This window comes from Staurois parvus, unplaced genomic scaffold (assembly GCF_062004578.1).
Source record: "Staurois parvus isolate SC_StPar_1 unplaced genomic scaffold, SC_StPar_1.0 ptg000066l, whole genome shotgun sequence".
In the NCBI taxonomy this organism is placed as follows: domain Eukaryota; kingdom Metazoa; phylum Chordata; class Amphibia; order Anura; family Ranidae; genus Staurois; species Staurois parvus.
This window is the reverse complement of record NW_028317862.1, coordinates 3,811,199-3,834,805: the sequence shown is the minus strand read 5'-3', so window position 1 is coordinate 3,834,805 and position 23,607 is coordinate 3,811,199. Positions and strand designations below refer to the sequence as shown.

Below are 23,607 nucleotides of genomic sequence, written 5' to 3'. Positions count from 1 at the left end.
CTGCTCCATTTTGCATCAGTGATTAACATGCACAAGAAGAACAGGGTGCTACACAATTTGTCTTTAAGTCATAATAAGACATTAATCCATCAAAGTGCAAGAAGAATAGGATGGAGGAAAAGGGAGGAAGAGAGGAAGAGCAAAGAGGGAGACATAACCCACCCATGCAACAGGCCCCTCCATCACAGCAAAGAGAAAGGATTTGTTATTAAGATGTAGTCTGTAAGTAATCCACAAGCTCCAGATTTGCTCAAGCCCGGTAGAGGTATCATGTAAGATGCTGACAGTCTTCTCATTGATCATGATACACAAGAGTTTACATTTCATCAACATATACTCCATCACAGGACTCTTCCAGGCAGCCGTAATCACAATTTTGGCTGCCAGGAATATAAAATAGATTAGGGTCTAAGTGAATCTGGAAACTGCAGCTATGGGTTCATTAGGCAGTACAGTTCTGGGGTTTTTAATAACATTAGTCATAGTCACTGTGAAGATCAAGGAATAAACTCGTATCCAGCACTGTCTAACTTTAGGGCATGTCCCCCATATGTGGAACATCATTCCCAGTTGCCCACATCACCGGAAACAGAGTGAAGAGAAACCAGGGTACTTGACAAACTGTCTGGGATGAAATACCAACCAGAGAAGACCTTCATAATGCCTTTATGTATTCTAAGAGACTGGTCCCTCCAATCCTCACCTATGTCTCTTTCCCAGGGGAGCATATACAGAAGTTTACTTGAAGTGGAGACAACTTATAAAGACTCAAGATGCCCCCCTTCTGAGCCTCACCATGGAAACATCTGCTTCCAAAAGCTCTTTGTGTGGTAAAGTCAATGGTGTTCCACTGTAAGTAGTGGAGAAAATGAGAACTTGCTCCAAAAAAGTGTCCCACACGATACAGGCCGTTATTTATCCACCATTGGAATTCCCAAGGGCAAAGACCAGAAAGACCAAAGAATGGCACTACAGGAGAGTGGGGAGAGTAAATTGCAGCAAGTTAGCGGGAAAAGTTCCACAAATGCAATGAATGTGACAGCGTACAGCAGAGGATTGCCCTCAGATGTTTGAGAGAAACACACATTAAAAGATCGATAGGAAGAGGCACGCAAAGCCTGTACCTCAAAGGCTATCCATTCAGGTTGATAGGTAGTGGAGTACATTTGAGTCGATTGAGTTATATGAGCCTCCCTATAGTATTTCCTGAGGTCAAGGATCCCCAGCCCACCAGTCTCAAAGTGCATCGCGATCGACGTACTCTGTGACCCCCCTAGTACCCCAAATAATGTGCATTAGTTTGTTCTGGAATGTGTGAAGGTTGGGGGCTGGAACTGCTATGAGCAGGGCAAGAAAATAATGCAGGATTTTGGGTAGCAATACCATCTTAACTGCAGCGATCCTACCCATCCAGGACAGGGAAACGAAGGAAGACCACAGCTCCACGTCCCGCAACATATGTGCAAAAAGGTATGCATAGTTTGTCTTATAGACTGTTGCTATGGAAGACGTCAACTTGATTCCTAGATACAGCAAGGAGCTAGTCTGCCAAATGAACCTATATTGGTGCGGCTATTGTATTTGAATGCTGGCTTCGCCAGCTCTCAAAACACCCATACAGTGCCAGCACCTGATTGCAAGCAGATACTGTTCAGCCAACAATTTCCATCCAGCTTGTAATTTAGGGATATTGGGTGGGAGGTGGCTGACAGAAGCCTCCAATGAGCATATTTTGGCCAGTTCATCAATAAGCTGGCAAGTTACACAGTCAGCTGCCAACAAAAGCTCATCATTTAAACGAGCTTACAGAAAGTTTAAAAAAAACAAAAAACATTATAACAATATGAGTCCATAAGGTTACCAAAAATACAAAGCTGCCCTAACACTAAAAGATCGAAAAGTGATTACAACTTCTTCCAACTTGAAAATTGTGAGCTGTCCATTAGATAATATTGGACTTCTTCAATGATAGGTTCTTGTTCATATGTGTCAATTCTTATGCACAGAAACCCATAATAAGCAATCAAAATCCATGTTGCAGTAGTATGACTCAAGTTTCAGATTGTGTCTTATTGGTTACTACACTGAGTCCTCATGCACACTGGATATTTTTACAGCGGCTGTTTTTGGCTTTTGATGTTTTTTTTCTACAGCCAGTAAACTCCCCAACATGTTATCCTATGTGTCCATGCATACAGACTGTAATCAATGTTTTTTGGCAGGGACTTTAGCTGGGAAAAAAACCCAGTGGGTTTCTAGAGGAGTTTTTTAGCTGTAAAAACGCTCTAATGCTGAAAAACACATCAAAACACGGTAAAACACTGCAAACCGAGATTTTTGGACTTGGATCAAAAAACCCCCCTTTTTTGGTGGAAAAAAAAATGCAAACGTGGGAAACTTCCGCTAAACGCTAATGCAAAAGCGTTACCAGCATTATCAAAATGCCCAGTGTGAATGGAGCCTGAAGAACAGTAACAACTCACTAAATACTGCAATATTTATGAATGAAAGGTGGTATACTGGATATCAGACAGCTGGAGACAGGAATACACTAGTATGGCCTCATTTGTCAGAAGTCTAATTACACCTTGATTTTCTCATAAATATTTAATGACATTTTAACACTTTTGCTCAATATCCCGCTGCCTGTTTACAGTGAGTTTCAGCTAATTACTAAATTCCCAGGTTGGAAAAATAGGAACTAATTTTACGCAACCTCATAGTGAAATAATTGAAGTGTCACGTTCTAGATTTATATATCAAGGAATCCGATGCATTAGCCAAGTTTAGGTATTTTTTATACATCCTATGGTTTTAAATACAGTTTACTTAGTACTAGGAACTGTTCAAACATCAAATACTGTATGCTTACAAAGGATTAAATGGATTGCATAGACTGGTGGATACACACATTGTGTTTATTTAATATAGAACAGAGCTTTGGGAATCTCCATAGAAAGGTTGGTTTTATATAAAAAGTTGCACTGTTTTTTTTTTCCAGACAGAAAATCTTCCTTGCTTTCACGTTATTGATACCCTTTTATAAGGCAGTCTAACACACAAAACTGAAAGAGCGAATGCAAACATTATAAGAAGAGTACGAGAACAGTAATGTATAAATGAACCTTTCTTTACACATGAGAAATTCTATAAATGAAAACTGGTATGAGTCAACCAAGAACTGATTGACAATCTTCCACCAACAAGATTCTGCCTGTGTGGTCAAAGTCCTTAGCTGCACACGAAGTGTGAGAGACCGTCTGGTGGAAACGTCTCTTCCCCACAGTATGGTTCTGCTTGAAAAAAACCTGATCTTTCTCTGCTGCAATTTTACTTACAGGTCTCCTCCCCACCCCAACACTGTGAGTGGACAGTGAAAGAAGGAGCAGCACATTGATGAATCTGTCACTCTGCTCACTCCTCCTAGTAGCATGCTTTGTCAATTGCAAGACACTTCATCACTATGTGCTGCTTTTCTCTCCCCTTTTTTGGACCTCTACTGTATACGCACTGTCAGAGACGGATATCAATTTTACTGATGCATTAAAAATACAATTTAAAGCTTTTTTTTTAATTTTTGTTAAACAACAAACATGTCATACTTGCCTGCTCTGTGCAATGGTTTTGCACAGAGCAGCCCTGATTCTCCTCTTCTGGGGTACCCGCTGGCACTCCTGTCCCCTTGCCCCCTGCAGAGTGTCCATCATAGCAAGCTGCTTGCTATGGGGGCACTCGTGTGGGCTCACTTCCAAGTCACCTCTATGAGTCCATAAGACACACAGAGCGTGGCTCAACCATGCCCCCTCCTCACTGCAAGTCACTGATAGCAGCGGGAACCAATGGTTCCCGCTGCTGTCTCTAAGCCGTTGAGAGAGCCGAAAGAATCTGGTTTTAGGAAGATGCACTCAGGTGTTTTTTTTATTTTTACCTTCATGCATTCTAAGCAAACATTGTTATTACTAAAATAAAAACTTTCTGCCTTTACAACCACTTTAAAGTGTTACTACACCCAATACAGTAAAATCAGTCTGTATATGCAGTAAAGCATGCTTGATATACTCACTGTGGAACCTAAGGAGTTAATCATCTGCATTGTGTAAAAAGGATGTTTGATCCTGACTTTGCTGATCCTCCCCTTCTTCCAGTGTCCCCCTCGTCTCCTGATAAGGCAAATCGTGTGCAGACACTCTACACATGCTCAGTTTAGTGTGCATTGCTAGAGAGGTTTTTTTTTTTTTCTTGGGAGGGTGCAGGTGATCAGCACAGGGCTGGTCAGCACTGTCCAGACAGAGGTCAGGGGTTTTGCATCCTCCCAGAGCAGAAAAAAAACTCCTCCTACAATCTTTAACCAGTGCTTGGCTGGACACGGTTAGAAGTCACAAGACTGATGATAAGAAAAGGTATTTAACCTCCTCTTGTTGAAATGACCACCTGATACAGATTGAACCCGTGGTCACATGCACATACTCCGTTTGGTGCGTATTGCTAGTGTTTTTTTTTTTTTTTCTTGGGAGGGTGCATATGATCAGCACAGGGCCGATCAGCATTGTCCAGACAGAGGGTCAGAGGTTTCACATCCTCCTAGAGCAGAAATAAATCTCCTCCTACAAGCTTTAACCAGTGCTCTGCTGAAGTCACAAGACTGCTCTAACTGCTGCTGAGAAAAGGTATTTAGAAGTTTATATTTACTAAAATAATTGCACTTCCATGTTCTGTGTACTGTGGGAGACCAGATCTAGTGAATGCAGAGTCTGGGGTTTTGTAACACTTTAAGGATGTGTTATTGACTAGAGAGCTGCATTATTTTAGTTTTATATCTGCCTGGAGCTCAGCTTTAAACTGAAGTTTAGGTCTGCCTTAATATAAATACTGCAGGAGAATGCGCAAGCCTGTGTTTACTTGTAACAGCCATGTCATTAATTGGCTGTACCTAGGTCCATTGCATGGGTTTTCTGGAGCATACGAAGGTCATTGATTAGTTGGTCTCAAAACCTCCTTACAAGCAACAGTGTTAGGGCTCATGTACACGGGACGTTTGAAAAACACTTCTGAACGATGGAAACTGACTGCTGGAAAACGTAGTTTAAAAACCGTCTGCTTTGCATTTGCGTTTAGAAGAGTTTTTTAAAGGAGACCTTCCAAAATGCCCAGAATGCACTGAAAAAAGTAAACAATTAACTATTTCAGACATTTTGAGAGAAATAGAGAGAGCAGAAGCAGAGAGAGCAGTATGTGTTGAACTGACCTGTCTTTTCTAGTTGTATTCACTATGGATCCCATCATGAGCATAATGCGGCACATTCTACCACTTTTTCCTTCACACAAAACCTAGAACTGACTGCGCTGGTGTACTAGGTCCATTTGAATACATGGAAAAAGCTTTGCATGCATTTCTGATGATGAAAAAAGGCTCTGGAAAGCATTTGGATATGGAACAGTTAAAAAAACGCTTCTAAACACAAACGCTTATAAACGCATTTAGCCGCGTTTACAAGCGTTTGAAACGCTGATAAAATCTACTTCTGAATGCAAGTTCGGTGCGTTCAAAAAAATTACTGTAAACTCAACTGCCTGTAAACGACTATGTGTACATGGAAACATAGGAAAACATTTCTGATATTGAAAAAAGGCTCTGGACAGCGTATGGATATGGAACAGTTAAAAAATGCTAACGCTTCTAAATGCAGTTAGCGGCGTTTACAAGTGTTTGAAACGCTGATAAAAATTAACTCCTGAAAGCAAGTTTGGTGCATTCAAAAAACTACTGTAAACTCAACTGCCTGTAAACGACATAGTGTACATGGACACATAAGAAAACATTATCTCATCGGCGTACCTCACCGCAGGCTATCCCCGTTTCAGTCTATCATGAATGCTGCGGCCAGACTCATCCACCTTACTCACTGCTCCGTATCCGCCACCCCCCTCTGCCAATCCCTCCAATGGCTTCCAATTGCCCAACGCATAAAATTCAAAATGCTAACACTGACGTACAAAGCTGTTCATAATACTGCCCCAAACTACATCACCGATCTGGGTAGCCAAATACCACCCAAAACGTACTCTCCGCTCCTCACAAGACCTCCTACTCTCTAGTTCCCTGGTCTCCTCCTCCCATGCCCGTCTCCAGGACTTCTCCAGGGCTTCCCCCATCCTCTGGAACTCCCTACCCCAATCCATCAGACTATGACCTACTCTCCTCACCTTTAGGCGCACCCTGAAAACCTATCTCTTCAGGGAAGCCTACCCCACCCTCAGCTAATTACTGAACTCCTCCACTCTTCCTACCACTCCATCCCCCACAGCCATTTCCTCCTGTACCACTATCCCCTCCCTCCTAGATTGTAAGCTCCAAGGAGCAGGGCCCTCGAACCCCTCGTGTATTGAATCGTATTGTTACTGTACTGTCTGGTGTACTGTCCCCCATTATAATGTACAGCGCTGAGCAAACTATTGGCGCTATATAAATCCTGTATATTAAAATAATTAGGGAGAGCTCAGGGGCTGCTGAAAAAAAAAAACAGAAAAGCTCCTGAACGTGAGTTTATCAGCTGCAGTGTACATGAGCCCTTACACTTTTACAAGCATTTTTTACTACTAGGAATGATTACAGTGGTAAAGAACAGAAAGGGCCATGGCGGTGTGATGGTAAAGTTAGTGGGGGTTGGGCGCTAGGTTCCAGGACCAGGGATGACAGCACAGATTGTCTAAGCACTTGGTTGCAGCAGCGATTGATGATTGCTTTGGCTATAAGGTTGTTTATTGTTCAAGGCTTTATATAAGCAAGTCCAACTTTCCATAAAAGAAACAGCAATTCTATCTTAATTTGCAGCATGAACCTTTTGTCCTTGGGTAGAAGCATTTATTTGCTGGAAGCTTAAACAGCCCCCAGATTCCAAGCACAGGGAACAATGTGATGTCTGAGAAATAGAGCGCACATAGCCGTACGTACGGTCTGCAGACAAAGGACACAAATTGCAGTAACAGCGCTCTTGGGTTATCAGGCTTATAATTTTCTCACATTGGTTTCTGAGTGAACAAACAAGAAATATTGATTTATCTACTGTGTTTTTGTTCCCATTCTTCTTTGCCATATTTGAAATCTTACACTGGCCCCTGTAGCCTCTTAGCAATATGTATATAGATTTCTGGACTTGAGATTGAAGCACTTTGCTTGGAGCCAGAACATATAATAATGGTGCGTTTTAGGGCTAGTTCACATTGGCGTATGCGGTTATCAAAGATCATTAAATCCTCCATGGGTTGATTAAACACTGACATGCATTTTGTGATTTGTCTGGAGAGAAAAAAAAAACAAACAAAAAGTGCTCCTGAAATCCTTCCAAAAATGCTGAACCTCCAATTTAGATAACATGTCATTTGACTTTGGTATTAGGAAGAGTCTAAAAGGTATTAATGGCATTGACAACCGCTGAATGTTGCTTGCAGTGTGCAATGAAAACGACGGCGCAAAGCAGTTCAAATATCTCAAGCACAAATGTGTACCAACTTACAAAATTAAATACTAGACGGAGAAGGGTTAATTGCCATAATTCATTCGCATAAATCCTATACATCAAGCCATTGTATTTTTTTTTTTAAATCTTCTAAGTACCTAATTCCCGCAGTGCTGTTGTGTGGTCACATGATCTTTCCCTGTTCTTTGGCATCTGCTGGGAAAAGATCCTTGGGAGGGGCTTCTACTAACCGCTTGCCCTCCAGAGGATTTACCCCCCTTTCTTCACCAGGCCATTTTTTGCAATACGGTGCTGCATTACTTTAGCTGACAATTGCGCAGTCATGCAACACTGCACTGAAATTAAATTTATGTTCTTTTTCTCCCACAAAAGAGCGCTTTCTTTCGGTATTTGATCGCCTCTGTCCTTTTTAATTTTTTGTGCTATAAAAAAAAAAGGCCGCCAATTTTGAGAAAAAAAAACACTATATTTTTGACTTTTACTATTAGACATGTCCAGTAAAATTAAAAAAAAAAATATATCAAATTTCATCTAAATATAAGCCTAAATGTATTCTGCTACATGTCTTTGCTTGACAGCCAAGTGGTTGTGTGGTCACATGATTTTTCCCTGTTCTTTGGCATCTTCTGGGAAAAGATCCTTGGGAGGGGCTTCTATTAAGCACTTGCCCTCCAGAGGATTTACCCCCCTTCCTCACCAGGCCATTTTTTGCAATACGGCGCTGAATTACTTTAACTGACAATTACGCGGTCATGCAACGCTGCGCTCAAATGAAATTTATGTTCTTTTTCTCCCACAAATAGAGCTTTGTTTCAGTACTATTTAATTGCCTCTGTGGTTTTTTATTTTTTGTGCTATAAAACAAATAAAAAAGGCAGCCAATTTTGAGAAAAAAAAAATATTTTTGACTTTGCTATTAGACATGTCCAGTAAAAAAAAAAAATCTAATTTTGTCATAAATTTAGGTCTAAATGTATTCTGCTACATGTATTTGCTAGAAACAATCCCAATACATGTAAATTAATTGGTTTACATAAAGGTTATAGCGTCTACAAATGGAGGAATATATACTGGATTTTTTTTTTTCATTCTAGTTACAATACTAATGGTGGCAATCAGCGACTTATAGTGGGATTGCGGCAGGCATTCTGACACTGGGGAGGGGAACTGGCTGTCACTGACATCCCCAGTGACACCAATACAGTGATCAGTGCTAAAAAAAAAAAAGCACTGACGCTACTAATGACACTGGGCAGGAAGGGGGTTAACATCTGGGGTGATCAAAGGGGCTAATGGTGTGCTGTTTCACTGTATACTTTACACTGTAAGATCACTGCTTTGTATGCCATACAAAGCAGTGTGCTGGAGCTGATGGGAGAGATCTGTGTTGTTTACATACAGGTCTCTCCCCCATCTGTGATATACGGTGATCACCAGTTGCAGGGAATCACCAGCCGGGACCCAGTGACTGACAACCGAGGCCGCTAATGGTGGCGCGGGTAGGGCGCACGTGTGGCCCATGCACGACCCCTACCTGGAAATGCAAAGTCACGTGTGTGTGATTTTGCGCACCCCTGCCGGCCTGTAGCAGTATTTCTGCTATAGGGTGGTGGGAAAGTGGTAAATACAGTATGAGTCTGTCTGACAGCCCTAATTAGAGACTAAAAAAACAGTTCCAGAAGAGCAATTCAAATAAATCATAAATATCAAAAACCGGTTTTAACATTTGCTACAAATCTTTATTGAACATCACATGTAAATTTTTGTGCATTTAAATGGTGTAGATGGAGTCAAAGATGATCAACACCTGCTTTTGTTTTAATACTGATTAATATTACAACTAAGCTTTTTGAGAGTTTCTTAGTGAATGTAATCAATCAGCATACTACAACCCACCCCCATAGTGTTTAGCAATAGGAGGACATGAAGGAGGAGGGAGGGAGGGGAGTGTCATTTACCACTGTGTATATGCCCACATATGTGACTCTATAGTCATGTGGGCTACACAGATAAGAAAAAGAGAAGGAAATTCAGAGTTTGGAAAGGAACTGAAGTAGGAGCATGCTCAGTAGATGACAACAGCTAGTCAAAAGAATCTTAGGCTGCAATGGGGACACAGAGAAGATGACAGGAACAGCTAAAGGCAAGATCAACCACATATATTTCACTCTACACAAAAAATAATTTTTAAAAAATGTAGGTGCATTTTTTTTCCTCCTACTATAACCTATCACCAAACAACCCCCAAAACAATTCTGCTTCTGATGATCACAATATTACCTCATATGTGTATGTTATTTGTACCCGTAGAAAAAAAGAAGGGTATAGAAGTGCCTGGTAGGCAAGTGGTTAATTGCAGTGTTGGCACTTTGAAATCAGTAAATTGGTTTTGTGTTGCAGTTTGGGCACTCGGGCTCAAAAAGGTTCGCCATCACTGTCCTAGAAGCTATTATCAGCATATTTTTTTCTGCTCCTAGAAGCTATATCGACTTAGCCTATGTGTGCTTTAGGCCATTAGCATTTTTTTTTTGAACTTCAGCATCTAGGAGCATAAAAAAATGGTTTTCGCAGAGTTTTATGGAGCTCCTAAATGCTGCAAAACACTACTAAAATGCTCCTAACAGTTTTTTTCTACTTTTTCCCCCTCAACATGTAATGTGAAAATGCTAATAAAACGCAAACACTCCTAAACATTTCTGAATGCTACTAAAAAAAATGCTATTACAAACTATTTTAATCCATCATTTTTTGAACTTAAACAAAATGCTAGTGTGCATGGAGCCTAATAGCCAATCTGAGGCTTTCCGGTTCCCAGTCCTTAGTATGGGATCCAGGGCTCTCAGCACAAAGAAATGTGCACATATATGTGGCCTCACGGAACAAGACCCACTTCAGTGAGGCTACATATACTGTATGTGTATAGTAGGTGACAAGATGTTAAATACTATGGAAAAACAAAGTAGGGAAAGGCAAAAACCAAATGGAGGTGCTAAGAGCATGGAATGCAGGACACATGGCACAAATGGAAAAGAACAAAACAAAATCTCTGTATCCTCCACTGGATTTTATGACCTCAGGACCCTAGGCTGCTGAAGTAGTGGGGAGCAGACTCTGCAGAGACCGGTCTAGCAGCAGGGAAGAGCAGAGGATCGGGTAAGTAAATAATCTTTGATTGTTCCCCTAAAGGAGCAATTAACCCTTTCAGGCACAGCCGCACTGCAATGGACAATTTATTTCTTAGTTGCCTGGAGTTGGGCTTTAAACATTGTGAACCTAGTTCTGCTCTGAATCAGAAATGTAGGTGTTACAGAAAACATGCAGCAGGTATTGAGCAGGAAACCGACCCCAAACCATATTCTTCAAAAATAATCCACTACGTAATGGCCCGGTACTCAATTTTTCACGAAGTTGTTTTTTTGTGCTGCCTTGTGATGTCCTCCATGAGCTCATGAATCTTTTTCTCCCTCCCTTCTGTTCATTTGGAACAAGCCGTGCATGTTGGTTGCGATCGTGTTGACTTCTCTATGCACACTGCAAATAGGCCATAGAGCCCAGTCCACCTCAGGAGTGAGCAAGACAAGGTGGCTACGTTCCTACCATGGGACCATGGGGAACAAATGTAGCCACTCTCTAACAGAAGTCCGATCACAGCAACCAATAAAAGGAATTCGGAGATTGGGTGGAGAGCATCAGATGGGATTATTCTGGTTTAAGAATACATACTTTTTTTTTTTTTAATCCAGGGTTTAGATTTACTTTAAAGTGTATGTATCATATGTGTGTATGTATTTTTGTTCTGTATAGAGTAGGAAAGGGTTACACCTCTCAAATTTGTATTGCTGTCTATGTTCATGCTATTCACCCTATTTGTCCTGGAGAAAAAAATCGATGAAAACTCCAACAATTTACAATTGTTACTAGAGCAGTGAGGATAAATTTAGACGCATGAAATTAACATTCTGTACTTTAAGTCCTTAAAGGGTAACTCCACTTTCCTTGGAAAAAAATTACGAATAAAAATATATAACATATACAATTGCTATACAAGCCAGCGTTTAATTGACTGTCATTAAAAATGACCTTTTCAGTCTGCAGCGCTATGTAAGTTTCTGTAAAATTCAATGCAATATGGCAACCTGGCAATGCAATATGGCAATGCAAAAGAGGCCTTGTATATATAGTTGGCATATGGAACGCCCCAGAAATGTTATTTCCTGCTTGTTTGATTGGCTCACTGATTTTCACTGAAGTCTGCACTAAGATACAAATTGTAGACATCCTCTACAACAATTAAATTTTTGGTGAGATACTCCAAAAGGGTTTGTCACTTAAGGTACAATGACACGTCAACTTTACGCATTAGAACACGACAAGTGATTCAGCTGATTCATTATGAAAAAAAGTCACTCCAAGTCATATTCCCTCTGCATACAACAGCTATTTCTTCAGAACAGAAACAGGTAGGAATCTGCAACAAAATTTGTAAAAATCTCTGCAATGTACATAGATCACTCTGAGGGGTGTTGTTTTCACATCACAGTTTTCACAGTTCAACTATTAAAAAAAAAAAGTTATAATCCTACATCCACAGTTGATCCAGAGGAAGGCAAAAAAAAAACCCAGCAAAGCATGATTCAATTTGCTCGTGCAAGGGAAAAAATTCCTTCCTGATCCCCCAAGAGGCAATCAGATATTCCCTGGATCAACTTTACCTATCAATGTTAGTATCCAGTTATATTCTGTGTATCTAGGAAAGAATCCAGGCTTTTTTTTTATGCAGTCAACTGAGCTGGCCAGAACCAACTCTTTGAGGGAGTCTATTCCACATTTTCACAGCTCTCACTGTGAAGAAACCTTTCCGTGTTTGGAGACTAACTTTCTTTTCCTCCAGACGTAAAGAGTGCCCCCTTGTCCTCTGTGATGACTTCAAGGTGAATAGCTCTACACCAAGTTCACTATATGAACCACTGATGTATTTATACATGTTGATCATATCTCCCCTTAATCTCCTCTTCTCAAAAGAGAATAAATTCAGTTCCTCTAGCTGTCCTCATAGCTGAGCTCCTCCATGCCTCCTATCAGTTTGGTTGCCCTTCTCTGTACTTTCTCCAGTTCTCCAATGTTCTCTTTTGTGAATTGGTGCCCAAAACTGAACTGCATATTCCAGATGAGGTGTTACTCATGGAGTTACTCTTTAATGTTCCCTACCTCCCACACGGAGCATCCTAAAACCTGAATTTCCCCAACATTCTGCTCCAACAAGAGCTCTGCTATGTGGGTCTACCCGCTGCTGCATACAGTAGAAATACTTTAAAATATTTCCAGCCACTGTGCTTCATGCACATCTGTGCCATGGCCTCTACAGCAGCTCCAATGGAAATCATGGCCTACAGAGGTTGCAGTGCCTAACTGGGAAGATATTCAAGCAATGCAGAGCAGCACCAGGGAGGCTATACAAGGAAGAGCTCCAGAGATGCATTACAGGAAAATATAACCTATACAAAAAACAATTTTCAAGAAGGGCACGCTAAAGATACATGCATAGTTTTCTGGTGGAAACATTTTTATCCTAGGACTATGGCAAATCATTTGAATCACGCAACAATATATTCCTGTAGTTGCTTAAGAAAAATTCAAGGGCCTGATTATATTAGGATTTCTGCGGTACTTAATATTCTATTTATTCATTATCACTACCTTCTTCTATCATTAAATCCTTCTCGTTATAACTTATCCAAATTATCCCTTGAAAAGCCATTAACCTCCCTGGCGGTATGATTATTTCAGATTTTTGGTGCTGAAAGCGGTGCCATTTTTTTGCCGCCCCCCCCCCCCTTCCAACAGAAGGGAAACTAAGTACAGGGGTGGGCAGGGGCTGCTGTCTCTTACCTGGCTCCGGTCCCACGACGATCCGGTCCAGGAAGCGCGGCTGCTCCTTCCTTCGGTTCGTCCACTGGATGTTCGCGCGGCTGCTCGGCTCCGCCTCCTCACCGGTGATTGGCCGCCAGAACTGTAGCTCAGGAAAGGCACACAGGCGGCCAATCACCGGCGAGGAGGCGGAGCTGAGCGGCCCCGCAACAATCGAGTGGAGATGCAGGTAAGTGTGCCGTGCTTAGGTGCTGCTGCAACCACATATGCTGGCTGCAGCAGCACCGTACTGGAACAGGGGTCAGCAAGTGTCAGTGGGAGGAATAGTGCCCCATCGTTGGTGTCACTGATACCAATGATGGGGCATTATTCCTCCCACTGACACCAACGATGGGGCACTTTTCCTCCCCCCCCACTGACACCAATGATGGGGCACTATTCCACCCCCCACTGACACCAATGATGGGGTACTATTCCACCCCCACTGACACCAATGATGGTATACTATTCCTCCCCCCCCACTGACACCAACGATGGGGCACTATCCCCCCCCCCCCCCCACTGACACCAATGATGGGATACTATTCCTCCCACTGACACCAAAGATGGGGCACTATTCCACTGACACCAATGATGGGGTGCTATTCCCCCCAATGATACTAATGATGGGGCACTATTCCTGCCACTGATACCAATGATGGGGCACTATTCCTCCCACTGACACCAATGATGGGGCACTATTCCTCCCACTGATATCAATGATGGGGCACTATTCCTCCCACTGATACCAATGATGGGACACTATTCCTCCCACTGATACCAATGATGGGACACTATTCCTTTCACTGACACCAATGATGGGGCACTATTCCTGCCACTGATACTAATGATGGGGTGCTATTCCTCCCACTGACACCAATGATGGGGCACTATTCCTGCCACTGATACTAATGATGGGGTACTATTCCTGCCACTGATACTAATGATGGGGCACTATTCCTTCCACTGATACCAATGATGGGGCACTATTCCTCCCACTGACACCAATGATGGGGCACTATTCCTCCCACTGATACCAATGATGGGGCACTATTCCTCCCACTAATACCAATGATGGGGCACTATTCCTCCCACTGACACCAATGATGGGGCACGATTCTTCCCACTGGTGTGCACTGGAAGAGGGGTAGTCTTATACGGCGAGTATAGCCCAAACACTACATTTTAAACAGGAAAAGTAGGGGGTCGTCTTATACGCCCAGTCGTCTTATACGCCGGAAAATACCGTGTGTATTTTTTTTATTGTAGGCCTGTAATTTAGGAATAACTCCCTGAAATCTGTCCGAACAAGAGTCTAGTAAACATTCCGGATATGATAAAACGTGAAACACAAAATCATAAATTATAATTTAATAAATACTCATAAAAAATAATATAATAATAATAAATTTAAGTCAATAATATAATCAAACCAAAAACACTGAAATTTGAAATATAGCGCCAAGTTCGCAGATCACTGAGCAAAGTCGCAGAATCGTTTTCAGTGTCCGATGACGAATTTCCCCCATGAATCATTATCACTCAATTCTGCAAGTGGTTCTGATTTACTATCGCTGTTCTCTAGCTGGCGTTCTTTTTGGACGCCATGGACTTTTCTAAGTTTCCAGGCAGAAAGAACAGTCAAAATGCAGGCAGGGCACAGGACAAAGCAGTAGGGACAAAATGTACGTGAAATGCTTTGATACAGGAATGTTTTGCTATGAAATAATCGTTTTAAAAAAAATTTAATTTTTTTTAAATTTTCAAATTTGCCGCCGGTTCCGGCGCCCGTACGTCCCGACGTTACAGGGACCGGAACACGGAAGCCAAATGCCGGCATCGGCTGGAGGAGATGGCCAGGGACGCTGCAGGGGACGCATCGCGGGAGCGAAGGACAAGGTAGGGAATCCCTGTGCAACGCCGCATGGTAAGCACGAGTGTAACTCGGGGTTACCGTTTTTGGTACTGAAACTTTACCCCGAGCTACACTCGGGAATACCGCCAGGGAGGTAAAACCAAACTGTGCCTTTTACCTACTTAAGACATTATGTACTGCATATAATAATGTTATTGGTTTCACCTTAAACTAGCACATCATCAAACAGTTCAAACAAATGGGAAAAAAATTTGTCACTTTATCTGTGTTTAAAAAAAAATAAATTTGTGTATATAGATAGATGTAAACACACACACACACTTCTCAGCATAAATGAGCACAACCCAACAGATTTGTCAGAAAACCTTTACTTTCCTTTCAAAATCAACATTTTCAATGGGAAACTACACTATAAAATACTCCCACAAGTGCAGGCCATTGATTGCAAACCAGATTTGTTAATTTGCACACAAAAAAAAAGTATTTTTCCTAAAAAATTCATTCAAGACCATGTTGCAAAAATTAATACACCCCAATGAAAGTCTTAGGAGCAAAGCTACATTTTAGACAACAAAATCCTAATTAACAAGAATTCAACTACGGGTGAGTCTAATTATTAATTAAACAGGTGTCCAGCATACAGTTGAATATAAAAGGGTGTTACTTAAAGAAAACCCCTTCCCATTTCATGCTGTCAGCAATGGCACCACATGGAGGAGAAATATCACAAGGTCTGAGAAAGAAAATAATTTCTTTACATGAGAAAAGTGAAGGCTGCAAGAAAATCAGCAAAGCTTTACTTATCAGTCAGAATACTGTACCAAAAGTGATACAAAAAACCTTAACAAAGATGAAACTGCAACCATCTCACAGAGACGTCCAGGCCGTGCACGGAAGTTAACACAGGAGTGTCTTCTGATGAGAAAGGTTGCAGAAAATTCACTGCAGTTAGCTAAAGAAGTAGAAAGCCAAACTGGTGTGATTGTTTCCCGTGACACAATACAGCATACACTGCAGAGGAATGGCATGCATGGGTGTCGTCCAGAGGAAGCCGCTCCTAAAGCCCATACACAAAAAGACCGCCTAGAATTCGCCTGGCCTCATGCTGAGAAAGAAGAAGACTACTGGGACTCTGTACTCTGGAGTAATGAGAGCAAGATAAATGTATTTGGAACTGATGGCTTCAAAACGGTTTAGTGTCACAAAGGAGAGGAGTACAAAGCAAAATGTACTGTGCATACAGTGAAACATGGTGGTGGCTGCTGCTGTGGGACTGCTCGAGTGCTGCTGATGTTGGGGAAGTGCATTTCATTGATGGTATCATAAATTCACAGATGTACTGCTCTATATTGAAAAAGAATATGCTATCATCACTCCATGCCCTTGGTCGTTTTGCACTTTTCCAACATGACAATGATCCAAAATACACATCTAAGGGCACTGTTGCATTTCTGAAGAACAGGGTGAAAGTGATTCAGTAGCCAAGTATGTCTCCTGATCCGAACCCAACCAAACACCTATGGGGAATTCTGAGGAGACAAGTTGAGGATCACCCTCCATCCAGGCTCTAAAAGAGGTTGTTCTTGAAGAATGGAAAAAGTTAGAGGTTGCAATATGTTGCCAACTTGTTCATTCCTTTCCTAGAAGACTCGGTGCTGTCCTTATAAATCAAGGAGGTCTAGATCAGGGTTCTGTGGAACGGTAGGGTTCCTCCAGAGGTTGCCAGGGGTTCCTTGAGAAATGAGCAATTTTTGCCTCTCAAGTAAGTTCCCACTGAAACCACTGATCTTTTTAGCAATCTGTAAGGGGGTAATTTATCCCAATGATCACAAGCCTATCTGACTATCACACTAATCTATCATGAATTGTAGATAAAGCCATTTTCGGCAGGGGTTACGCGAGACAGGAAAATTACGTTGAGGGTTCCTCTGTGTTTTAAAGGTTGAGAAAGGCTGGTCTAGACACCAGATGTAGTTTTTGTTGTGGGGTGTATTCATTTTCGCATCAACTGATTTGAGTAAAACTGAAAATTTTGTAATCAAAGTGATATCATTAACCTTACTTTCATGTAAAGAGTTAAACAAATGTTGGATATTGTTTTTGTGTTCTTTGAGATATTGATTAAAATGTTACTTTTCAAAAGGGGAGTACTCATTTATGCTGAGCATTGTATACACACACACATACACACTAACTATATTGCTAAAAGTATTGGGACACCTGCCTTTACATGCACACAAACTTTAATGGCATCCACCCTTTGCAGCTATAACAGCTTCAACTCTTCTAGGAAGGCTGTCCACAAGGTTTAGGAGTCTGTCTATGGCAGGGGTAGGCAACCTGCGGCTCTCTAGCTGTTGTGGAACTACATTTCCCAGGAGGCATTGCAACATTACAAAATTGACAGTTACAGCTATGACTTGCAGAGGCATGATGGAACTTGTAGTCCTGCAACAGCTGGAGAGCCGCAGGTTGCCTACCCCTGGTCTATGGGAATGTTTCACCATTCTTCCAGAAGAGCATTTGTGAGGTCAGGCACTGATGTCAGACGAGAAGGCCTGGCTCGCAGTCTCTGCTCTAATTCATCCCAAAGGTGTCCTATTGGGTTGAGGTCAGGACTCTGTGCAGCCAGGCAAGTTCCTCCACCGCAAATTCGCTCATCCATGTCTTTATGCAACTTGCTTTGTGCACTGGTGCGCAGTCATATTGGAACAGAAAGGGGCCATCCCCAAACTGTTCCCACATGAGATCATGAAATTGTCCAAAATGTCTTGGTATTCTGAGGCTTTAAAGAGTTCCCTTCACTGGAACCAAGCCCAATCTCTGAAAAACAACCCCAAACCATAAACCGCCATCCACCAAACATTACACTTGGCACAATGCAGTCAGGAAAGTACTGTTCTCCTGGCAACCGCCAAACCCAGACACATCCATCGGATTGCCAAACATCATCACACCAGAGAACACATCTAAACTGCTCAAGAGTCCAGTGGCAACTTGCTTTACACCACTGCATCTGACGCTTTACATTGCAGGCTTGTAAGGCTTGGATGCAGCTGCTCGACCATGAAAACTCATGCTGTGAAGCTCCCTGCACACTGTTGTGCCAATCTGAAGGCCACACAAAGTTTGGAGGGCTTTAGTTATTGACTCTGCAGACAGTTGGCAACTCCTGTGCACGGTGTGCTTCAACATGTGCTGGCGCCGCTCTGTCATTCTACACGGCCTACCACTTTGTGGCTGAGTTGCTGCTGTCTCCAATTGCTTCCACTTTTTTTTTTTAATAACACTAACAGTTGACCGTGGAATGTTTAGTAGCAAGGAAATATCACGGATGGACAGGTGGTAACCTATCACAGTACCACACTTGAATTCACTGAGCTCCTGAGAGTGACCCTTTCTTTCACAAATGTTTGCAGAGCAGTCTGCATGTCTAGGTGCTTGATTTTATACACCTGTGGCCATAGAAGTGATTGGAATACCTGAATCCAATTATTTTGAGGGGTGTCCAAATACTTTTGGCAATATAGTGTATAACCCCATTGGCAATGTAGTGTGTGTGTGTGTGCGCATGCGTGTCATATATATATATATATATATATATATATATATATATATATATATATATATATATATATATATATATATATATATATATATATATATATATATATACACACACACACACACACACACCGTATTTTTCACCGTATAAGACGCACTTTTTCTTCCCCAAAACTGGGGGGGAAATGTCAGTGCGTCTTATAAGGCGAATATGGAGCGGCCGGTCCGGTATTTCCACCGCGGCCGTGTCAGAATACCGGGCCGGCCGCTCAGCTCTGCAGCGGGACCTTACCTGTTCCTCTATCCAGTGGCGTGCTGTCTTCCCGGCTTCTGTAGTGTGGGCACTGGGCATTGCAGCCGGGTGCCCAGTGCGCATGTGCGAGAAGCGGTGCACTTTGTGAATGGTAAGGCGGTACCTGGAACACATGACAGATCCCAGAAGCCGCCGAGCCAATCACAAAGCGCAAGTGCTTCTCGCTCATGCGCACTGGGCACCCGGCTGTCATGCCGAGCGCCATTACAGAAGCCGGGAAGACAGCACGCGGCTGGATCAAGGAACAGGTAAGATCAAACAAAAACTCTGCGGAAGTAAGAGCGGGTACCTGTCAAATTCAGGTACCCGCTCCCCACTTCCCCAAAGGTCAGCAGTCATCTGTGCTGTCCGCAGTCTCTGGTCATCCCTGTGCTGTCCGCAGTCTCTGGTCATCCCTGTGCTGTCCGCAGTCTCTGGTCATCCCTGTGCTGTCCGCAGTCTCTGGTCATCCCTGTGCTGTCCGCAGTCTCTGGTCATCCCTGTGCTGTCCGCAGTCTCTGGTCATCTCCTGTACTGTACGGCGAAAAATACGGTATATATATATATATATATATATATATATATATATATATATATACACACACACACACACACATATACATACACACACGCACAGTACATACACACACAAAATACATCTCCAACAATCACTAAATTCCCCCAAAGAATGTAATGACAAGAAATACACGTCCCAGTGCGTATCACAGCTGAATGAAAAAGATTATTTATAGTTCATTATAACAGGCATTGAAGAAAGGTGTTATATTTTCATCTGAATGGTATGTATGGCATGGTTAAAAATATGCGCAGTATTCCAAGTTTAAGTCAAACGGCAATAAAGCTGAACTCCAAGCAGATGTAAAAAAAACACAAGTAAAGGCAGCTCCATGAGCATTAACCATTAAAGCCCAATTGAATCTAAGTCAGCTACATACATTCCAGGTGCTGCAAACCAAAAGCTGTCCTCTGCCAGGAACTGCAACATGCGAACTCTATTCTCTGTGTGGAAGCAGTGGTCTCTCTGAAGAGTTCTGACACCCCCCCCCCTGCTGAGTCAGGGGGTTTGATGGCACTCTATACATCTACAACAAGCAAAGGTGATCATCCCTGCTGATTGGAGAGCTCTGTCTCTGCAGGGGGCATCTCAGACATCTGCAGAAAGATCACTGAGCATAAGCGTCCTTCCTATCTGTCTGTAGGGGACAGGTTTTTATACGCAAGCTGTGGTTGCTTTTTTAAGAAAAGAAGTGATAAGGCTTTGCACACCTTTTGTTTTGATGTACCTGTAATATATTTAGCTACTTTAAAAATGAAGGTCCACTGTGGCTTAAAACTTATTTTAATACAACTTATGTAAGTACCCGAGTGTGACTTGGTATCAGCTATTCAGTATCAAACTAGGTGAGAAAAGGACAGCACTGGGAACGTCTGTCTGTGGTGGTGTCATCTGCCTGGCTGTACTATGTGATGGGGCTGTGTACTTTTTAGAAGTGAATGGATAGGAAAGCAATTTGTTTGGAAGGCTTTTGATTGACTGGAGTTCAACTTTAATACCTCAGTGTAGAAACTGGCATTAAGCCAGTTCCCTGCAAAACACTCAGCGTGCAGGTATTTGGTGGGAACCCATGGGTTTACTTTCTGTAATAATGAAAAGTGTTTACAAGCCGGTTAGACATAGAATGATTGGTGTTAAGTGGTCTTTGATTGCCAGCTATTTTAATTTACAGATCACGTTGCAGGCAGAAGGGTACCCAGCTGCAAGTTTCTGGGTTGGGCATATTTCTCCCATGCAGATTTATATTTCTATATTGCAATACTGGTATACAGAATAGTAAAACTGTCAGTCCCCTAATGGTACAGAACTGGCTAAGGCACAGCAATGAAACCTAAACGTGTCAATTAGACTAAAGGTCTTCAAAAGAAAAGAAAAAAAAAAACAATGTAATTGAAAGCAGTGTTCTGAGTTTCACCATTATTTCATTCTAATGTCACCCCCCTCCCCGGTGCAAATTCTGATTTGTTCAGCACAGATTACAATGATAAGATAGTTAATTAACAAGGTAAGCTGGATTTATCTTCCTACCAGCATTCCGAGCTGTGGCCGCAGAAGAACGGGATCTGAAGCCAAAGTTTCTCTGGAGCACAGTCAGATCCTCCAGCTGCTACACATTCATCAAAGGTCTGGAAGACAGATAAAGATGTACTGTTGGATATAAATTCCAGCAGAAGGCATAACAAACAGCTTCCCCTCTCTTGGAGGGATCCTGCTCTATCGGCTTACAATATTTCTAATGGTAAACAGGTTAAATATTGACAGATGAACCTTATGCATTTTTCAAAGCTAAACAGTCACATTTCTATTCCAGCTGTTTCATCATTTATATCAGGCATGATTTACGACACGGTTAGCAATTGCAATCAAATTCCTTTGTGTATCTGAAATAGGAAACCTGAAAGGTTGCTACAAACAAAAATGGTCCAAAAATGGAACTACTACCCTTAACAATAAACTTTACGTACATGAAGAATTAAATTCCTAGCCAGATCTCTCTTTTTTTTGCAAGTGTTGGTTTGAATATGGAAGAGTTTGCGCCCAATGTCAGGTATTTATTGCTGTCTGTGTCCCCACTGGGAAAATGCAGTCTCTATTTGTCCTGGTAGTCACAATCACTAGGAAAGAATGTTGGTAAAAAAAAAATATAAATTGGAACAGTTGTCACCTTAACAGGGAAAGAGGATGAGAGTATAAGGTGAATAGCCGGCAACTCATTCTCCCGATAAAAGTACTTTATTAATAAAGGGTACAGTTTGCAAGTTACAGCACTTTACGCATTTCGGTTTTTACCAAAACACGTAAGTTGTTGTAACTTGTAGACTGTACTATTAATAATGCACTTTTATTGGTAGAACGAGTTGCCAGCTCTTCAACTTATACTCCCATGCAGTTTAAAGTGCCAGGAAGACACTTGTGAGCTTTCGAGTCCTGTTGGTTTACCTTCGGGGAAAATCAACCTAGGTGTACACATTCATAAGTGGAAAGAGAAACTCTTCCAACACTGGTTCCTGCTCTGGGGTCAACTAAATTAAGTTTGTAGACATTTCTTCTCACTTGTGTCTTTAAGATAGGAAATGAAAGGAAATCTTGCTAACAGGGCCAAAGGTAATAAATACCTGACAGGACTTTTTTTTCTTTTGTTCAATGTATTGTATTGGTTTAATTAGCTTACAACAGTTACAAGACACATGGGTTACGATTTTAACACCCAAAATTTTGTCTTGATAGGCCAGGTTACCATCATATAACATAAGCGAGGTTACAATAGATTGGAAGGCAATCGTGTGAAAGTGGTGTGGTCTGGATACTGTTACTAACATAAAGAGGACATTATAAAAGGGAGCAGCCAGCGTTTACAGAGGCGTAATCAAAAGCAGGGAGAATGGTTAGGCGATCAGGCTCAAGCCAGCCATTGATGGACTGATTTTCGTTGCCCATGGTTTCATGAAAGCAAATTGCTAGATTCCCTCATCAACACAATCAGTGTTGATGAGGGAATCCCTTCTGCTGAGCCATTGTGTTTCCCCAGCAGGGTGGGGGGGGGGGGGTGGGGGGGAGCCGCCCCCAAATCAACTTGGGTACATTTAGCATGTTCCTACATGATTTGTATCTCGTCGGTTCTTACTGAACCGACTGATATTTGAACCATCTATGGTTGGCTTAAACTTAATGACAGTAGGAGTAGAAAATGGCTCCAACAGGGGTTTTTACTCATACCTTATTCTATTCTATCAAAAACCAGACACTTTTTATGACTTTAGATCTATTTTAAATCAGAAACATTGCTATAGAGTTCTACTATAGCCACAAATCCCAACTATAAGCTGTTGTGAATGAAACAAAGGTAATGGAAAACACAGATACATGTAGAACACCAATGTACCACAGCATTCCATCCATAAAACAGCTGGCACCTGAAACATACACCTTACAAAACTTGATTCTCTACATTTTTGAACCTGCTACGAAAGTGGAGACCTCAACTTTAATGCTTAGATGACATACTAGTAACATTTTCATTAACGTATAACTAAAGGCAAAACTTTTTTTTAGTTTTGGATAGAGAGCAAAAGGATTAGAACGCTTGTCAGTTTTTAATACGTTTTGTGCCCTCGTTAGGGAGATTCACCCTCTCTGTTTGTCTTGAGTGAAAGAAACAATTTTGAGTTGTCCCCAGAAAAGTAAGAGGGGACACTAGTTCTGGTGACCTTGGAGTCCCCAAGAAACTCCCTAAATTTGCAGTGATTTCCTCTCACTTCCTATTTGGCTATGGGACAGGAAGTGAAGGGAAATCTCTGCAATGGGACACAGATGGAGAAAAAAAAATCTGAGGGGTTATAACCCTCCCTTGCGCTATACAAAATGAAAGAAAAGTTGCCTATAGTTCTACTTTAACTGTACTTGGATTCCATGT

At 41.8% G+C, this 23,607-nt stretch overlaps 1 protein-coding gene across 1 annotated transcript in view; it reads right to left on the bottom strand.

The window, feature by feature from the left end:
- Positions 1 to 23,607, bottom strand: part of HS2ST1 (heparan sulfate 2-O-sulfotransferase 1) — a 283,515-nt gene that overhangs the window by 15,922 nt on the left and 243,986 nt on the right. The window contains exon 5 of the mRNA XM_089668902.1: positions 21,222 to 21,319. Within this exon, the coding sequence (XP_089525028.1) occupies positions 21,222 to 21,319 (98 nt within the window). The remainder of the gene's footprint in view (positions 1 to 21,221; positions 21,320 to 23,607) is intronic.